Here is a 17,186-nt window from a genome sequence, read left to right as displayed (position 1 = left end):
TTTCCACCAATGTAAACATGTAAGAGCAACTTCTAGAAAATCAAAGATAATTTGAATATTATTTTTTTTTCTTACAACTGCTTTAAATAATCAACAAAAGGCTGAGAAATAAGAACAAACAAAACAGCCTTTAAACCTGAGAATGAGAAATAATGCATTGTATTTGTGTGAAAAAGGTAGAAGTGCTCATTGCTATCAAACTGGATCATGGTAGTAATCCACATAGACCTTAGGTTTAGTAGAGTATGTGAACATAATAACACCCTCGCAAAATACACCAAGCTGCTGGCAATTAAAGGAAAAACACATTAACAAAGTAAATTGTCCCTCACCAGAATTTGATTTGGTTTAGATTAGTCACATTTCTGTTCTGGCTCACATACTTCTGCCTGAGGGTCTCGCAAAACACCCACAAAAATAACAGATTCATCAGGTTCGTCCTCAACCTTCAATGTCAGATGAGTGACTCTTGAAGCCTGCTCTTCTGAGCTGCTAAAATCTGATCTTTCTGGTAAGCCTGTAATATAAATTTGTATTTAAGGATTAGTCCATTAAAAAAAAAATCCAGATAATTTACTCACCACCATGTCATCCAAAATGTGGATGTCTTTCTTTCAGTCGACAAGAAATAATGTTTTTCGAGGAAAACATTCCAGGATTTTTCTTATTTTAATGGACTTTAATGGACCCCAATACTTAACAGTTTTAATGAAGTTTAAAATTGCAGTTTCAAAGGACTCTAAACGAGGCAAAGGGTCTTAACTAGCGAAACGATTGTCATTTTTGGCAAGAAAAATAGAAAATATGCACTTTTAAACCACAACTTCTCATCTTCCTCCGGTCCTGTGACGCACCAGCGCGACCTCCCGCAATTGCGTAATGATGTAGAAAGGTCACGTGTTGCATATATGAAACGCACATTTGCGGACCATTTTAAACAATAAACTGACACAAAGACATTAATTAGTATCATTCGACATACAACAACGTCGGAACGGTCCTCTTTCTCCACACTTGTAAACACAGGGGCATAGTTTTGCATATGTCATCCGTGACCTCTTGACGTGATGACGCATTACGTGAGGTCGCGCTGGCGCATCACAGGACCAGAGGAAGGCAAGAAGTTGTGGTTTAAAAGTGCTTTTTTTGCAAAAAAATGACAATTGTTTTGCTAGATAAGACCCTTATGCCTCGTTTGGGATTGTTTAGAGTCCTTTGAAACAGCAATTTTAAACTGCATTAAAACTGTAAAGTGATGGGGTCCATTAAATTAGAAAATTCCTTGAATGTTTTCCTCAAAAAACATAATTTCTTCTCGACTGAACAAAGACAGACATCAACATTTTGGAAGACATGGTGGTGAGTAAATTATCTGGATATTGTTTTTAAGAAAATGGACTAATGCTTTAAAGGGACAGTTCATCCAAAAAGTATGTTATGTACTCCTGCATATATTTATTTGTTTTATTTAACACAAAGGAAGATATTTTAAGGTATGTTTTTAACCAAACCATTCGTAAGCTCCATTTACTTCCATAGTATTATTTTCCTACTATGGAAGTGAATGGCGCTCATAAACTGTTTGGTTACAAACATTCCTCAAAATAAATTCCTTCGTGTTCAACAAAACAAAGAAATGTATACAGGTTTGTAACAACATGAGAGTGAGTAAATGACAGAATTTTCATTTTAGGGTGAACTATCCCTTTAACTCACCATTTAACCACAAAATTAAGACTTAAAATTAAAACTGACTTACATGACGGTTCTTCAGCATCAGTGCAGACCTCCATCACTTCTCCCTGAAGCTTAAATACAAAGGTAAACATGAAAATAATTGCATACATTTTTGGGTTTTAACAGAGTTAATTAATACTACAGTTATAATACCGTGCTATCAGATGTAGCGTCTGACTCTGCACCATCATCACTGGTCAGAACAATAAGATCTTCAGTAACATCTACAAAAAATAGATAATGTTATAACTAAAAGCCCAAGTAGTAATTTCAAATGACTTAATTGCACAACTAATTAAATTCCCATACTGTTAAACTCCTTAAGCAAGGCATCTATTTCAGGTTCGGTCCTGCTTGCAACATTCACTACCTGCTGAAACATGACAAGGAACAATATATTCCACAGCCACTGGATGGTGTGAATGTTTAAAAGGTAAGTACAAGTCAAAACACCTTATCCTGGAGATTAGCATCAAGGAAATCCATCAGTAAATCCATTGTATTCTTTGCAGCCCCTAAAAAGCCATATTTTACAATGAATAAAAATTAAAGAGTCAATTCAAAGTACACAAAATGTGCCAGCAATGCATTAAAAGTGAATGTACGTAACCTTTTTGCTCTCCAGCTGAAGCATCTCTGTCCTCGTGAGCCTCCCTTTGTAGGTCTTCTGACTTCAGTACAAATTTTAAAAAGACCAGGTTTACACAATGTTTACTTTTTAAGTCTATTTTTAGAAAGTGTGATGCTACGGTCTACTTACACACATGGCAGTAGTTGGTATTTCAACTAGTTGTGCACATGCTGCCCCTGATGCATCTGCAAGCACAAAAACAAAATGAGGTGATGAAGGCAAAAGAATATAAATGTGCCTCTGTCCCAATATTTATGGACCTGACTGTAGGTTTGAACAGATTACAAAAAAAAACATTATAAAACGGGCAGTTCTGGTTCTTCATTCTGATTGGTTGAAATGCGTTCTAAGCCGTGATAAAATACAACGGTAACCTCACGGTTCAGACCACATTACATAAGTATCACTGCGCCACTGTTGCTGCGTACTGATTTATGAAAATAAACACCACAGTCTATAATCATATTTTTAATTTGTCTACAATTGCACAATTAATGGCGATATCCAGATAAATGTCAATAAATATTGTTGAGTCATCTCGTCAATAAAGAGAAAACGTTGTCTGGGGAATTTATAACTCAAGTTCAGACGTCCGCTATTATCCACTGGGTGGCGATCTTACCCAACTTAAACACTGACGCATTCACTCAACACTGAAAACACAGCGTGTAAATTTTGATGGCTCAATCTGATCTCTTACAAAAGTTATTCACAAATATGGAATTATCTCCGCTTTTAGCTAAAAAATTTGGGAGGTGATAAGAGAACAATGAAGGTAGGATGAATGAAAGTTTTTTTGTTTGTTTTTGTTTGAAAGCGGATGGTCTGTTCTTTCATTTGATATTTTATGTTTATTTAGAGAAGATAATTTTTCTGCAAGGCATTAAACTAAAACTGGGTGGCAACTTAAAAAAAAAAAAACGCTGACGGGGAAAGAGTTCAGCATGCTTCCAAACATATTTGATCATCACTTCAACAGCACAATATAAATGTTAATGTATAAATTAGATAAATGGTGATTTATAAAATAAACACCACAGTCTTAAATCATATTTTCATTGTGTCTTTGCTGCATCTCTGTTGGTTGGGAACTGCGCTCTGTTTCAGTCACACTTGATTCTGAGGAACTACTTTGTTTGGCGGAAGACTAATATTTGTACTAATATAATTACAACTTATTTGTGTTTTATTTTATAAAATCCCGCTAACGTTATGGATATGAAGTAACCGTTTTATAAACGCAATAAACCCCTTGAAGCGTTGGGTTACCAGTGCATTTTATAACAGCTAAGGGGGTTTTAGGCACTCCGCTTCGCGTCGTGCCTAACAACGCCCCTTAGCTGTTATAAAATGCACTGGTAACCCACTGCTTCTCGGGGTTTATTGCTTTATTTTATGATATCAAGGTTAGTGTTGTCACGATACCAAAATTATTGGTTCGATGCCGATACTATGTCAATGGTTTCGATTCCGATACTTTTTCTGAAAAGGGAGAAACACGCTCAAATCTCATTGCTGTGCTTTATATTAAAAACGGGACAACATTCTAATCATATAACACACTAATAAATGAACATATGAACAGCAGATATATTAAACATTTAAGCAAAATATAAAATATCAAAATTAAAAAAATAATTTAGAGCAATGGTTAGCACGCGGCTCTGTAGCAATGCATATTTGGCTTACTTCACTTGTGTCCTTCGGGTTCGCATGTTTATTTGACTCACATCCGAAAAAAAACTCCACACCGCAATGCTGCTTGGCTTTCTTGTACTGTTAAACCAGAGCAAACGAGATGAGGAGAGGAGGCGGAGCACTGCATTCACGTGCACTGTGTGTGCGGCGCCGTTTAAAAGAAAAGGAGAGAGAGCGAGAACCCGCAGCTGGTGTTTGCAGAGTTACATAAACAAAATCGCAGCTCGTCTCGGAGTATCGATTCCGCGGGACACGAGTATTGGAATCGTTTTAAAATTTCAGTATCGATATTTCGATACATATCGATAATTTTGACAACACTAATCAAGGTGTCAAAGTTGTTTTTTCATTATCATTGTTAACAAGGTTAACACAAAGGTCCTATGGGCAGAAAGCTTGGTATAAAAGCAGTCCATGGCTGAACGAATTTTTTACTTTATTTTAAATGAAAGCAATAATTGTGGGAAGGGTTGGACCAATAAACAATATCATATCGGATCACGATCAAACTTCTGTTGATAACGCTGATAAGCTCTGGGCATTTTACCTCGATATGGATTCATATAACAGCCAATCACACAGCAGGAATAAACATGACAACAGTCAGTCAGTGTGCAGCCTTAACCATGTGCGGATTATCTTAACTCTTTACACGGCATTGGCGAGTTATCTCGTCAATTAAGAGAAAACGCATCCCTGCCAATGACGAGAATTTCCGGCGCACTTCCGCAACTTTTACAACCCGGACGTAACGCCTCACGTGAAAGAGAAAGAACTCTGTGTGTGTTTTAAAGATCGCTCTGAATCTGATCTCTATCAAAAGTGCTTTACAAAAATAGAATTATCTCAGCTTTTTGCTCAAAATTTGGTGTTTTTGAAAAAACCTACCCATATTTGAGAGGGGATAAAAAGAGAAATAATGAGGGTCTGTTCTTTCATTTGATATATTGTATGTTTATACATTTAAAGAAGAAACCATGAAAAATCCTGGCGCTGGCTTGTAAAGTTTTTTAAAAACACTGGCGGGGAAAGAGTTAAAAGCCAAACCTGAATCCGTAGCTTCAAATTACTAGCCAAACCAGCCAGCACCCACCCCACTAGCATAACCGGGAAACTATATGTAGGTGAGCCCAAAGAAAATTTTGTGTTTTTAGCCTTAAATTAATCTGCTGCTAAGCAGGATGATATGGAATAGAGGATTTATTTTCAACAGCATATTGACTGACGTCTACAGCTGATTTGCACGTTGAACATATTCTGCTTTAAAATGAGCATTACTTATAAAACAGCTTTAAACCACACACAGTGTACAAACTTGTATTTCTGTCCAAAAACCTGGAATAGTGTTACTGTTACAAATGATGTGCCCTCACATATCTCTTAATTTTTTTAGCTTTAAATGGGCCCTGGTTGTCACTTTGTTTACCTTCTTTTGTCAGAACTCTTTGTTATATACATAGTTAGAAAAGAAATTGTTATTGTTCAATATTTAAAATATAGGCCCAGCCCTAGTTCTGGGTACTCCACACATGGACATGATTTGAATGACTTGTGGTTAATACAGTGGGACAGACCTTTAAATGTTTATAATATAAACACTAACAGACTGATGATTTTACACTTGCCTTTAAAAATAAGAAGTAAGTAAATCAACAAAGGTCACTTACCAGTAAAATCTTCAACCAAAGCATCAGAACAGGACACAGATCCCATTGCTTGAAGCTAAATTAATGAATAAGAATTTATGTTGAGTCACTGAGAGACAACATTTGGGTGGGTAAAAAACATGTGCTGACTGCAAGAACAGTACACTACCTGTACTCCAGGTTCATCACCTGGATCCTTCTCAAAGAGACATTTGCCACTCTTGCCGCCTTAATGTTTTAGAATACAAACTCGTTAGCAAAAATCAGAAAATCTATTTAGAAAATATTATAATATTGAAAATTCTCTAGTAATTTTTCAGTTGTACACACAGAGAAACTTACCAACTGGTTCCTCAGAGGATGAAATTGGAGTGGTTTCATTTTCCTCATCTTCAGCCTATTGTAAATAAATGTAAAATTTGCTGCTAAATGCTACTGCTGTTAACGTTCAACGAAACACAATTGTGTGACATTAAAAGTCAATTTACCTGGTATACATTCTTCACTGGTGCAGCAAGTACTCCTTCAATCAACTCATCTATAAAACATTTAAAAAGTATTTAAGTATTTGTAGTTAACCTCTCGCTTTCAGAATGTGACATAACAAACCTGTACATTCCACATGATAATGTATACAGCACGATCTAGTGCTTCAAAATTAGTTTGTAACAGACAAATAAGGTTTTGAGGCTGTACTATTAAATGTGTCGCTTTATTCAAATTAAAATATAACAAAACAGAAACATACCACTTGGATCTGCAGCTCCAATGCATGAAGGCTGTAAATATAATAGCGACAAATGAATAAACTACGTTTTTGAATTATTTATATAAAAATAAAATAGTTCTACTATTTCACACCTGCATTGGCTGTTCTGGCAGAATCTCAAAGATGCTGGATGAATCTACCATCACCTCAGAATCATGCTCCATAAGCAAAACCTGTAAAAACAAAAAGTTAAAAATGAACAAAAAGGCGTAACAACCAGTGTAAATGAGTGAAAAATTATATTTACCAATGTAGCATCTTCAGAAACCTTTAAAATTTGCGCCTTGCACCAGTGTCGTCTTACGTGTGACCAAATAACACACTCTGATCCAACAGGTTTCTTCTTCGCAGCTCGCCTGATACAACCCAAGTCTTAAAAAATAATCAAGATATATTGAGACACTCGTATAAATAATGGTGTAATGCATTTTGTAACTCTAACAGTGGTATATAACCTTAACAGTTTGTTGAAAATCTTACCTGTCTGAATAATCGCATATAATGGAGACTCTGGTTCCTCAACAATGCACAATTCAGAATCAGCCTCTGGTGGAATAATATCTGAGGGACTATCAGAGGCCAAATTTGGATGAGAGGGCACTGGATCCATAGGTGTTTCTTTGGCACCATCATTTTGGTTTGTCAGGTCTAATAAACTTGCTGTGACATCAGAAATTGGTTCATGTTCTGGATCTCTTGTGGATTCCAGGGGTCTTGAGGACACCATACTCGAACTCAAATCAGCTAAGGGAAGATTTTCATCATTCACCACAAGTGGCTCACCCTGTGCTTCATCGACCTCTGTATAAATTGGTTTATCGGGTTGCTCTTGGTTAGCATGTTGAATTTTGAGGCCTGAGGTGCATATTTTACTTGCAACAAGATCAGTATCGCCTTCAAAGCCAACTCTAATTTCAGCTGCCACAGAATCTTCAAAGGAAACCAGTTCTGCTCCACTCAACTCTTCAACGGATGGGCTTTCAAGGCTTCTCCAATACTGTTGCATGACATTGTTGATGAGAACACCATCGCACTCCACCTTGACAAAGTATGGCATTTCAGAGTTTCCCATTCTCTCAATGGTAATGTCTAAAAGCTTTTCATTAATAAGCTCAAAAAACTCATCATCTGCCTTTTCATCCCAGGCACCCTTGGAAAGATCAAAACCTTCAAGCTGGCAGTCAAATGCTTGAGGGGGAACATCAGACAGCTCAGGTGGAAGTGCTCCCACTTTGCTTATATTCACTTTGGATTCATTTCCATAGTCTATAAAGGTAACTGACAATATGTCTTGGTCCCTAGATGTCACTTTAGCACGATACCACAGATTGTCTTCAGCGTAAAGGGCGATGCAAGCACTTCCCACTGGCACAGAGTCCTCCTTCAATGTATTTCCCAACACATCACTGACATTCAGTAACACATCAGAAATCTCTTGGAGCTTGTCTGCTTTTGCATTCTGGCACCAGAAGAGCTGAGGACCTCTGATGAATGAGGCATAACCGCTGAGCATTTCTCCAAATGATACATCAGGGTTTTTGTAAAATGTGCATTCCTTGACATCAGATGTTTGCTTGACACTTGGGGTCTTAAGCTCAACCACTGGTGGACTTTCATCCTTGCGAGTGGATCCCAGCACAACACCATTAATATCAAGTTTCACTTCCCATACAGTCCCTGACTGCTTCACAAATGTGCACATGACCTTATCGACGTTTTGTTCAACTACCTGTTTGAAGTTGGGTACAGTGCTTTGGTCTGTGCCGTCAACATTCTGATTACTTAGCGAGCAGTGGATGCTGTACCTTGGAAATAAAGCAAAGGATTGATCAAGACAACATATTTTTGACGAAGAAACCACAGCAGAGTTTCCAAAGTCAATAAACTCAACATTAACTGTGTCACCAGTGTTTTTTCTTACTGCTGCACGGTACCAAGAGTTATCATCAGGAAACACTGCACAGACCAAGTCTCCCTCATGAATATCACTGGGATTAACATTTACATGCTTCAATTGGTCATCATTTAACTTCTCCACAAGTGAATAAATGTCATCCTCCTCTGTTGCCAGCTGAACAAAGAACTCAAGAGGACTATTGCAATGCGAGATGAAGATGTTGGCTTCCTTGCCTGGTTTTATTAATTTCACTGGGAGGTCAGACTCTTTGAGGGAAGTCTGGGGCTTGGTTATAACATTATCATTTTTCAGAGGTTGACAAGGGCGCATCAACTCATCTCCACCATCTGGCTTTCTTTGTGGTTTGGGTTGATTTTGGTCACTATGGTACATCGGTAAATCCTTGGTTGGTTCCGGTTCGACATCTTTATGGAATCCCCACTTGCTATGCTTCGATTCTAAGCCATTACCTTTCTGTGCTGCATGACTTTCACTGGATCGCTGAACCTTATCCATGGGATATTTCTTTACATCCATGGAACGCTCTCTCACATGGTCTCCCATGCCTTGTGCATTTTTGCTCCTGGAGCCGAAGTCTTTGAATGTGCTTGGTTCATTTCTAGGAATTTCATGACGAAACTTCTGTTTGATCAATGCATTTACTTGAGTTTTTCCATCATAAAGTTCCACCATTAGTTTCCCTCCAGGATCTTTTGCCACAACCAAAGCTTTGAGAGAATAGTCCTCTGCAAAATTCTTAAACCACTTAACCACTTCACATGGCATATCGTCTGGTATGTCTGAGAGTCCACATTCTACTGCCTGCACTGGGACTGTCATTATCTCTCCAGCTTCAATTGGCACCGGCAGCAAGGCTGATTTTTCAACTTCAAGTGTGTCACCATAATCCACAAAATTAACCACAATTGATGGTTTTGTAGACTTTATTTGACCTCTATACCAAAGTCCATCTGTGTACTTTACAAAGCATACTGTTCCGAACGTCTGAGGACACTTTGTAACCTCTAGTTGACGGCACAGGGAGTTGACTTTGTCAGCAAGTTCTTCCACCTGGTCTGCATTCCTTGCCAGATGGCAAAAGAACTGAGTGGGACTTTTTACATGGGTGATGCTTACTTTCTCTTCACAACCAGTCTTGATACTGTGTGTGGAGTAGTAGTAGGTGTCCAGGCGAAAGGGCGGGACAGGAGTTCTTTTAGAAGGTGCGCGATCAGCAAGATGTCTTTGGACAAGTAGATTGCAAATGCTTTGGAACGGCGTCTCCAAATCCACCACATTGAACACCACTTTCTGGGAATCGTACATCACGGCAAAAATTGTGCATTTCAAAGGCACATTTGTGGAAGCTGCGGTGTCAACGAATTCTTGAAACTGCAATGTGGCTTCAGGACTCCATTCCATAGCTGATTGAGAGACTGGGTGGATCAGATTATATAAACTGCAACGAAAGGCTTGTCCTTTCATCTTCAAAAACATTGGATTTATTTTCCTAAGATCCTCAATGGCTACCTTCTTCGTCTGTCCATAGTCAATGAACAACACATCAACATGTGGCGTTTGGTGCTTGTGAATGACCAAGGCTCTGTACCATATGCCATTATCAGGGTGACGGGCAACACAAGCTGCTTCGAAAGGTTGCTGAATTTCACTATGAGCATAGAAGCGCTGAATATCTTGCATCAGCACTTCTAAACATGCTGCATTTTTGGCTTTTTGACACCAGAAGTCATTCGGACTTTGGATGTAGGACACTGTTACCTCCAGTGAACTTCCAATTGGAAATAAATACTCCTTGAAAGCAGAAGCACTTTCTGACACAACAGAAGAACTGGACGGTGTTTGAGGTCGAGTACTTGTCTTGAACAGAGCAGTGGTGTGTGCCGTTTTTAAACTGCATAGTCTTATGGCAGGATTCTCCACAAGGCTCTTTTCACTGTCTGCCACGTCTGCTTTGCACAACAACTTGCTTATATTATTTTCACCCTCTAAACTGGGGTCCACCAGCTGAACAAAATGTGTGTCCTGAAACTTGTTTAGTACAAGCAGATCAAGTACTTTCTCTTCAACGATTTGCAAAAAGTACAACGTAGCCTTCTCATCCCAGTGTTTCAGTTTGGATTTAACACCATGGAGTGAGCACTTCACTGCCATAGCTGGTAGCTGCTGGAATCTCATTGGCAACTGTCGAAGGTTGCAACAATCAACAAGTTCTGAGTTCCCATAGTCAAGGAAGTAAACTTCTGCTTTCTTGTCGATCACCTTGCAGATAGCTGCTCTATAGAACACACCATCTTGTGCTTTAGCAGCACAGAGGAGACCGGCAACAGGCTTCTTTATCAAACTTTCTGTACTGGTTGGATCATCGTACAAACGTCCGAGGCTGTTCATTAGCTGATCGAATTCGTCACCGTAACGCTGAGTATGAACCCAAAACTTTCCAGGGCTGTCAACATGTTGCACAACAGCTACATGTGAAATGTTAGGTGGGAGGCTTTCTGTAAAAAACACAGGTTTGTTCCCTTTAGGGTCAGAGTAAGTTTCATCTGGAAGTCTGCTCTCACTTCTCTCTGAAATTTTGCTCTGAGACGATGAGGTCTTCTGAACAGCAAAATCAATACTGGTCATATCAGAGTCCAGCACACATTTCTGTTTCAATTCAAAGAGCTTGTTGATGTTCGTGTTCTCCTCTCCATAAATCGTGACATAGTGGACACCCTCTGAAAGGCTCTGATACTGAAATTTGGCAATCACTGTTCTGTTGAGCAGGAGAGATTTCAGGAAATCAATCTGTGAAGATGTCCAACCAACACCTCTGTCAACTATTCCATGAAGAGAGCACACGTACGTTACAACAGGCATTCTGAAGAATTCGGAGGCAAGAGGTCTGACGTTCTCAACCTGTACGAATTGTTTCTTTCCATAATCCACGTGCAAAACCTCAACCACACTGGTGGCAGACATGACCTGCTGCAGCACAGAACGATACCACTTTCCATCGTTTCCTCTTGATGCACATGGGCTGCCCAAATTCTCAGGTCTGGCAAAATGTGTTCCAATTCTTCCTTCGTAATGCAGAGTTATCTGTTCTGTTAACTTCCTTAGCTCCTGAGAAAACACCTTAAGTTGACAGAATATTCGAAATGGACTTGACACCTCTGTGACAACCACAGTCTCAACAGTATCAGTCTGCAACTCTGGATACATGTAGAATTGCGGCTTCTCCATTGGCTCAATGGGTTCCAAGGGCTTGTTCACAATGGATGAAATTCTCTGAAGATCTGCAGGTCCACTGTTAGCCTGAATAGACTTTGTAACAAACTCTTTGAACCTTTCACTGGACAGTCTTTTTGCGAACCCCATTTCATACATCTGTTTGGACAGACAAGGAATGTCAAGTAGGAATGTTCGATGAGGCACGAGAACATCTTGAACGGAGGCGCTAACTCTTTTACCGCAGAAGGTCTTCATGAACTCCAAGGCCATTGTTGACCATTTGTTCGCAGGAGACAGTGGCAAGACATTAGCGAGAACACAGAATTCAACCTCAGGAGGTAGATAGAAAAATTCACTTTTGCCCCATGCTAACGTGTTAACCGTGGCACGTAGTGTTTTTCCTTCATCAATTAAAAACACACTGTACTCCTCAGTATCTTTTGATACGACACGTGCCCTGTACCATGTTTCATACACACGTACAAGGCACAAGTCCCCAGGATTTCCATCAGATTCACAAAACACCTCTCTTGGGTACTGGATCTCCTTTTTCAGTTGCTGATATGCAAACTTCCGGTCTTGATCAAAATTACCCCAAAACTCTACCAGAACACATGAGGGATTTACATTTACTCTGGAAATGAGTACAGGTACATTTGAACCTGTTGATGGGAGTCCCGGTATAGAACACATTGTGTTTTTCTCCACAACCCACTCTTCGATGACCTGGTGTTTGGTGTATCTAGAAAGAGAGAAAATTAAAACCTTTAATATGGGTAATTAAATACCTTTTATTTACAAGGAAACCAAAGCATCCCAAAACAACTTCAAATGACATCTTGTAGGATAAATTCAGGTAAATGGTAAAACATTTTGACATTGAGATTGCAAAACCAGTCCAAACTTACCTTAATTCAGCCTACATTGTTAGTCATGATGTTATGCAAATGGGTGGTTGACAAACTTTTGTTTAGCGAACAGCTAAATTTTAAGGTAAAACTAATTAACTTATCTCTTTAATTAGATTAACTTTATAACATTACTTTAAATTAGGGCATTTCATAATTTTCAGTTAGATTGATGCATTGCAGTTTAACAGCCTCCACTTCAGCATAAATACTCTACATTACAATATCATAAAAAATACAAACTGCATACCTACAGAAACCAAAAGTACACGTGTTAAACAAGAACTATAAAAATAGTACAACTACAACATGTGACTAGCAACTACCCACATATGCACCATATTAAAACCATATTAAATAAGTAATACCTTTATCTAGGTTTAGTAAGAGAGACTGAATCTTCATCTTAGTGTTGAGCAAAGAATCACAGTTAAATAGTGCTATCAACACACCAGTTTCCTGACACAATTGTTACGTTTAAATTGAGAATGGATCATTCAGCATTCTACAGCTTAGTAATTTGTTTTTATTTAACGCTTAATACACAAACTTTAAAAGTTCTTAAAATGAGGCAATGCAATAACTTTAGATAACGTTCAATATGAAATGCAGCAAATGCAACAGGAAAATTGTGCGCAACCAAACACTTGATTATTGTAACTTATAGCCTTTAACTCTCATCGACGTCGAATCAAACTTACCTCACACAATTTCACGTTTTAAAGTATTTAATAAAATAAAACTGATGTCATGGCAGACTGTTCATCCATATTGTCAAATAAACGAACTAAAAACGCCCAACTAACGTTATAGAGTTTGAGATTTAACGTTCATCTCGAAAAACGGAACGACATCTACACGCTAATTAAAAAAGCTCGGCAAATGTCAAACATTTTCAAGTAGTACACATTTAATCGACATATTTATTACAAACACTCACCACTTCAGGTGTCCGTTTTGATTGCACTGTTTGCCAACGACATCTGTGCTTCTTGTACACGTTCGAGGCTCAGAAAGCCACCCGAACCAAAAACAATACAGATCGCCACCTCGTGACACTATACAACACGATGGAAAAAGTATGATGTGCAAAACAAAAACGTCTGAATCTGTATAAGTTCTAATTCTTTTTGCTATCTGTATAAGTTAGCAAGAAAAGATGAAAATAAGTGAAGTAATTTGATATCAGGTTAGCAGCTTTCGCGCCTCAGTCTCGTGCTCTTAAGTGATTGGCCCATTTAAGATCAGACGGAAGTTCAGCAAAATGGACGTAACGTGAAATACAAATGTTGATATAAGTTATAGCATAGTAAACACCGATTGGTTCAGATACCGCTGATATAATACAATATTCACAATTATTATTATATTTTGTTGTTTATACAAAATAATGTGGGCATATTTTAACTGCACTTAATCCCAATATTAATAAACACGTCTTAAGACCATATTCATTTATTAAAACGACATATTTTAACTATACTAATCAACATTTGAAGTGGATCAAAACCTTTCATAAAAGTTGTTTTAAAACCAATTCCCAACTCCTGATCTTTGGACAACTTTGATTAACTTTTTTGATCCACTTCAAATGTTGACTAGTGTACTTACATATATAAATAAAATGGCACAATATCTAACTGTTTGAGTTACAACCATACACAATATTTGATAGCTGATAACTTGATACAGGTCCAGAGTAAAGTGTTAATCAGGAAAGTCACTGTTTATTTTAACACATACAAATTTGTGGACTACAGGGCGGTTTTCTGGACAGGTTTTAGATTAATCCAGGATTAGGAGTTACTTATTTTAGGACATACAAGTAGTATTTAAATTATTTATTTACAAAAAAACAATAACACTGATATATGTTAAGATATGCCAGTGCAAAATGTTTTGAAATGAAAGCAGCTCAAACATGCATTTTAGTCTGACACTAGGCTAAACCCTGTCCAGGAAACCGCCCCTACATTTTTTATTCTGTAAGTGTGGTGCTACACAAAAAAACCAAGACGACAACACAAAGCAGTTTAAAAAAAAAACATTTCAGATTTAATACAACAAACTGTGCATTTAAACATATTCAATATCAACAAAAAACTTACTGAGAAAAAACAGGTCAATATATAACAAAACTTCAGGCTGAAGAATGAACAGGTATTCAACAGTTATTTTTAAAACAATAATTACTTTCATGGGTTCGAATAAAAATGAGATGGGTGGAGGAAAGAAAACAAAGCAATAGATGCATATATGTTGACTATTTTGGTGGATCTGTGTTTATGCCATATTTCTCTTTGAGAATTTTCAGCTGCTCCTCCTTTTTCTTTGTGTCCATTTTTTGGAAAGCCTTGAGAGAGAGATAGAGAGGAAAATAGTCATATAGTTTTACAACCTTGAATCACAAGTGAATCTGATGACAAAGGCAATAATAAACCAGCTCACCCTGTTTGCATTATAGTACAATACAACCAAGTATCTGTTGCAGACGTTGAACCCGGAAAGATGGTCACAGGCATTTTTGGCATCAAAGATGTCCTCATAAATAACATATGCAGTTCCTCTGGTTTCTGGTGTATTCCCACTGAAAGGAACATATAAAACGTATTAAATTCATCCACCTTTAACCATGAACCACGTGTGTAGTAATACATAATTTTTAAAGACAAACTAAAATTTAAGAGAGAAAACGTCAGTCACTTAAACAGTGACCAACTAGGAACATCACTAGTATAATGTGAAAAATACAATTATACTCACACTCTGATTTGACGAATTGGCCCATACTTCCCAAATATGTCATACATCTCCTCTGCAGTGATCTTGTAAGGAAGGTTACGTATGTACAATATCCTGTTTACCTCTGGGGGTAAACGAATCTGAAAATAGGCAACCAAAAATTACGATAGACATACGTGAAATGTTACAGATTAAGACTATAAAAATACACAGCCAATATCCACTAACTTACATCAACTCTCACACACAAGTGAGACTTTCGCTTGAATCAAGTAATGACCAGAATTGTATTAATTATATGAGAGGTAATTATTTCACAAATTGTGACGGTAACTTGTTTAATCACATTAATGCGAGAAAAGATTTTTTAAAAATCCAGTTTTACATTGAAGGATTATATTTTGATCACACTGTTAGTAGAAAGGCTTTACTTTTTTTCTTAGAACAAAATAGATTGCATTTATACAAATACAAAAACCATAAACATCTATCGTCCATACGAGTCTTTTGAGACCGCTGGCTAATTGCTAACATGTAACTTAACTCGGTTTGATCTTTGAACCAAATCTTTACTTACATTCGCTCTTTTCGCTGCTTGCATTGCCATGACTGGTTCTTTCTAAGTAAAACAACTACAACAAAAATCAAACTTTAAGATATGTTGATGGTCCACACGGCAGTGTAGAACAGCTAGCAAAAAGTAGCTACACACTTGCGTAATGTTTGACGGCGCAGTGTGATGACGTATATCCACACAAGGTTGCGTCAGTTCCGGTAAGGTCAACGCACGGAACAAGCAGCTATCGTTATCACGTTTTATTCTTAATAAATCACCAACACCTACAGTTTTTTGTTTTAATCCACACCCTGGATAAATATAACGGTATATGCGGCAATCATTAATAAACTAAGTAATAAAATGGTCAAATTTCCGCAGATAGTATGTAAAGCTTCACTGCCATCTAACGTTCATATCATGTTATGACATTCTTAAAGGCCTGTGGAATTCATGGGAGTTTATTGGGAGGTTTCCTGGAAAGGGCTTATTTTATCCTAGTCAGACTAAAATGCATGTTGGAGCTACCTTAATCTAAAAACACCTTGCACTGACAAATCTTAACATATATCAGTGCCGTTGTCTCCAGAAGTATACCAGTATTGTTTTTTTGTTTTTTTTGCATGGTTTGTTTGTAAAAACTACTAAAATGTTCTTAAATAAGCAAGGCCTAGTCTTGGATAAATCTAAACCCTGTCCGGGAAAGCCGTAGCCTGGCTCCGCCCTCCTACGTGCTTCCGCTTAATTTTCATTTCCCTTCAGCAGTACGTCTGGGATTTCTCTATAGAGTTTCGTTTTCTCCTGCAAAAATCTGCAGGACCAATCAGCGAACAGATGGGGGTGGCTAAGAACGATGACGTTGAGGTTGCGCGTCAGTTTGAGTTGTAGTTCAGTAATGGCAGCGGAGAAAGACGTGAGAAAAGCTTTTCGGGCCGTTGTTGCAAAACTGCCGAATATACAGAAGTTAAAGCCGGAGCAAGAACCAGGTTTGCTAACTTTTGTTTGTCTGATTATTCTGACTTGTTGTTTCCGTCCGGTTTCGGTGCATGATATACGTCACAACCTCACGTTAGCGATTGGCTTTGGCAGATCCTGAGTACTCTGGGCAGATCCAATAGTTTTAAACTTCAACAATGGACCCTCCTTAACGGAAGTAACGCTTTCCAATGGAGCGTGGCCAGACTCTCTGTACAAATGAAATGAATGTACGAGAGTCTGGTTATACCAGGCTAGGAAAGCCGCCCCATCTGTTTTTTTCTAATCTAGAATATAATTAATTTAGGGGTGGTTTCCCAGACCAGGATTAGCTTAATCCAGGACTAGGCCTTAGTTTAATTAGGAAATATAACTAGTTTTAACAAACATGCC

The 17,186-nt window shown here is 38.0% G+C and overlaps 2 protein-coding genes across 4 annotated transcripts; both read right to left on the bottom strand.

The window, feature by feature from the left end:
• Window positions 1-32: 32 nt before the first annotated feature.
• On the bottom strand, window positions 33-14,402 carry tdrd6a (tudor domain containing 6a). 3 transcript variants are annotated; one of them, XM_065268235.1, is made up of 16 exons: window positions 13,461-14,402; window positions 6,962-12,354; window positions 6,729-6,853; window positions 6,574-6,654; window positions 6,461-6,491; window positions 6,201-6,250; window positions 6,055-6,109; window positions 5,882-5,940; window positions 5,734-5,788; window positions 2,498-2,553; window positions 2,348-2,408; window positions 2,191-2,252; window positions 2,047-2,110; window positions 1,891-1,961; window positions 1,760-1,808; window positions 33-517 (listed from the first exon to the last, which is right to left on the bottom strand). In XM_065268235.1, the coding sequence occupies exons 2-16, from the start codon at window positions 12,303-12,305 to the stop codon at window positions 354-356; spliced, it is 6,327 nt and encodes a 2,108-aa protein (XP_065124307.1). In that variant the 5' UTR covers window positions 12,306-12,354; window positions 13,461-14,402; the 3' UTR covers window positions 33-353. The 3 variants fall into 3 exon arrangements, with proteins under 3 accessions (XP_065124307.1, XP_073672428.1, XP_065124308.1); XM_073816327.1 differs by having other exon boundaries at window positions 1,760-1,802; window positions 6,962-14,402; XM_065268236.1 differs by having other exon boundaries at window positions 2,047-2,107; window positions 6,962-14,402.
• A 147-nt stretch (window positions 14,403-14,549) lies between these two features.
• Window positions 14,550-16,015, bottom strand: sf3b6 (splicing factor 3b, subunit 6). The gene is made up of 4 exons (XM_065268240.2): window positions 15,840-16,015; window positions 15,284-15,402; window positions 14,969-15,107; window positions 14,550-14,873 (listed from the first exon to the last, which is right to left on the bottom strand). Exons 1-4 carry the CDS (start codon window positions 15,867-15,869, stop codon window positions 14,784-14,786), a joined length of 378 nt encoding a protein of 125 aa, XP_065124312.1. The 5' UTR covers window positions 15,870-16,015; the 3' UTR covers window positions 14,550-14,783.
• Window positions 16,016-17,186: the final 1,171 nt, after the last annotated feature.

The sequence above is a fragment of the Paramisgurnus dabryanus genome, chromosome 12, assembly GCF_030506205.2.
Source record: "Paramisgurnus dabryanus chromosome 12, PD_genome_1.1, whole genome shotgun sequence".
NCBI lineage: Eukaryota > Metazoa > Chordata > Actinopteri > Cypriniformes > Cobitidae > Paramisgurnus > Paramisgurnus dabryanus.
The sequence above is the reverse complement of the archived record's forward strand: the minus strand, read 5'-3'. Positions and strand labels throughout refer to the sequence as shown.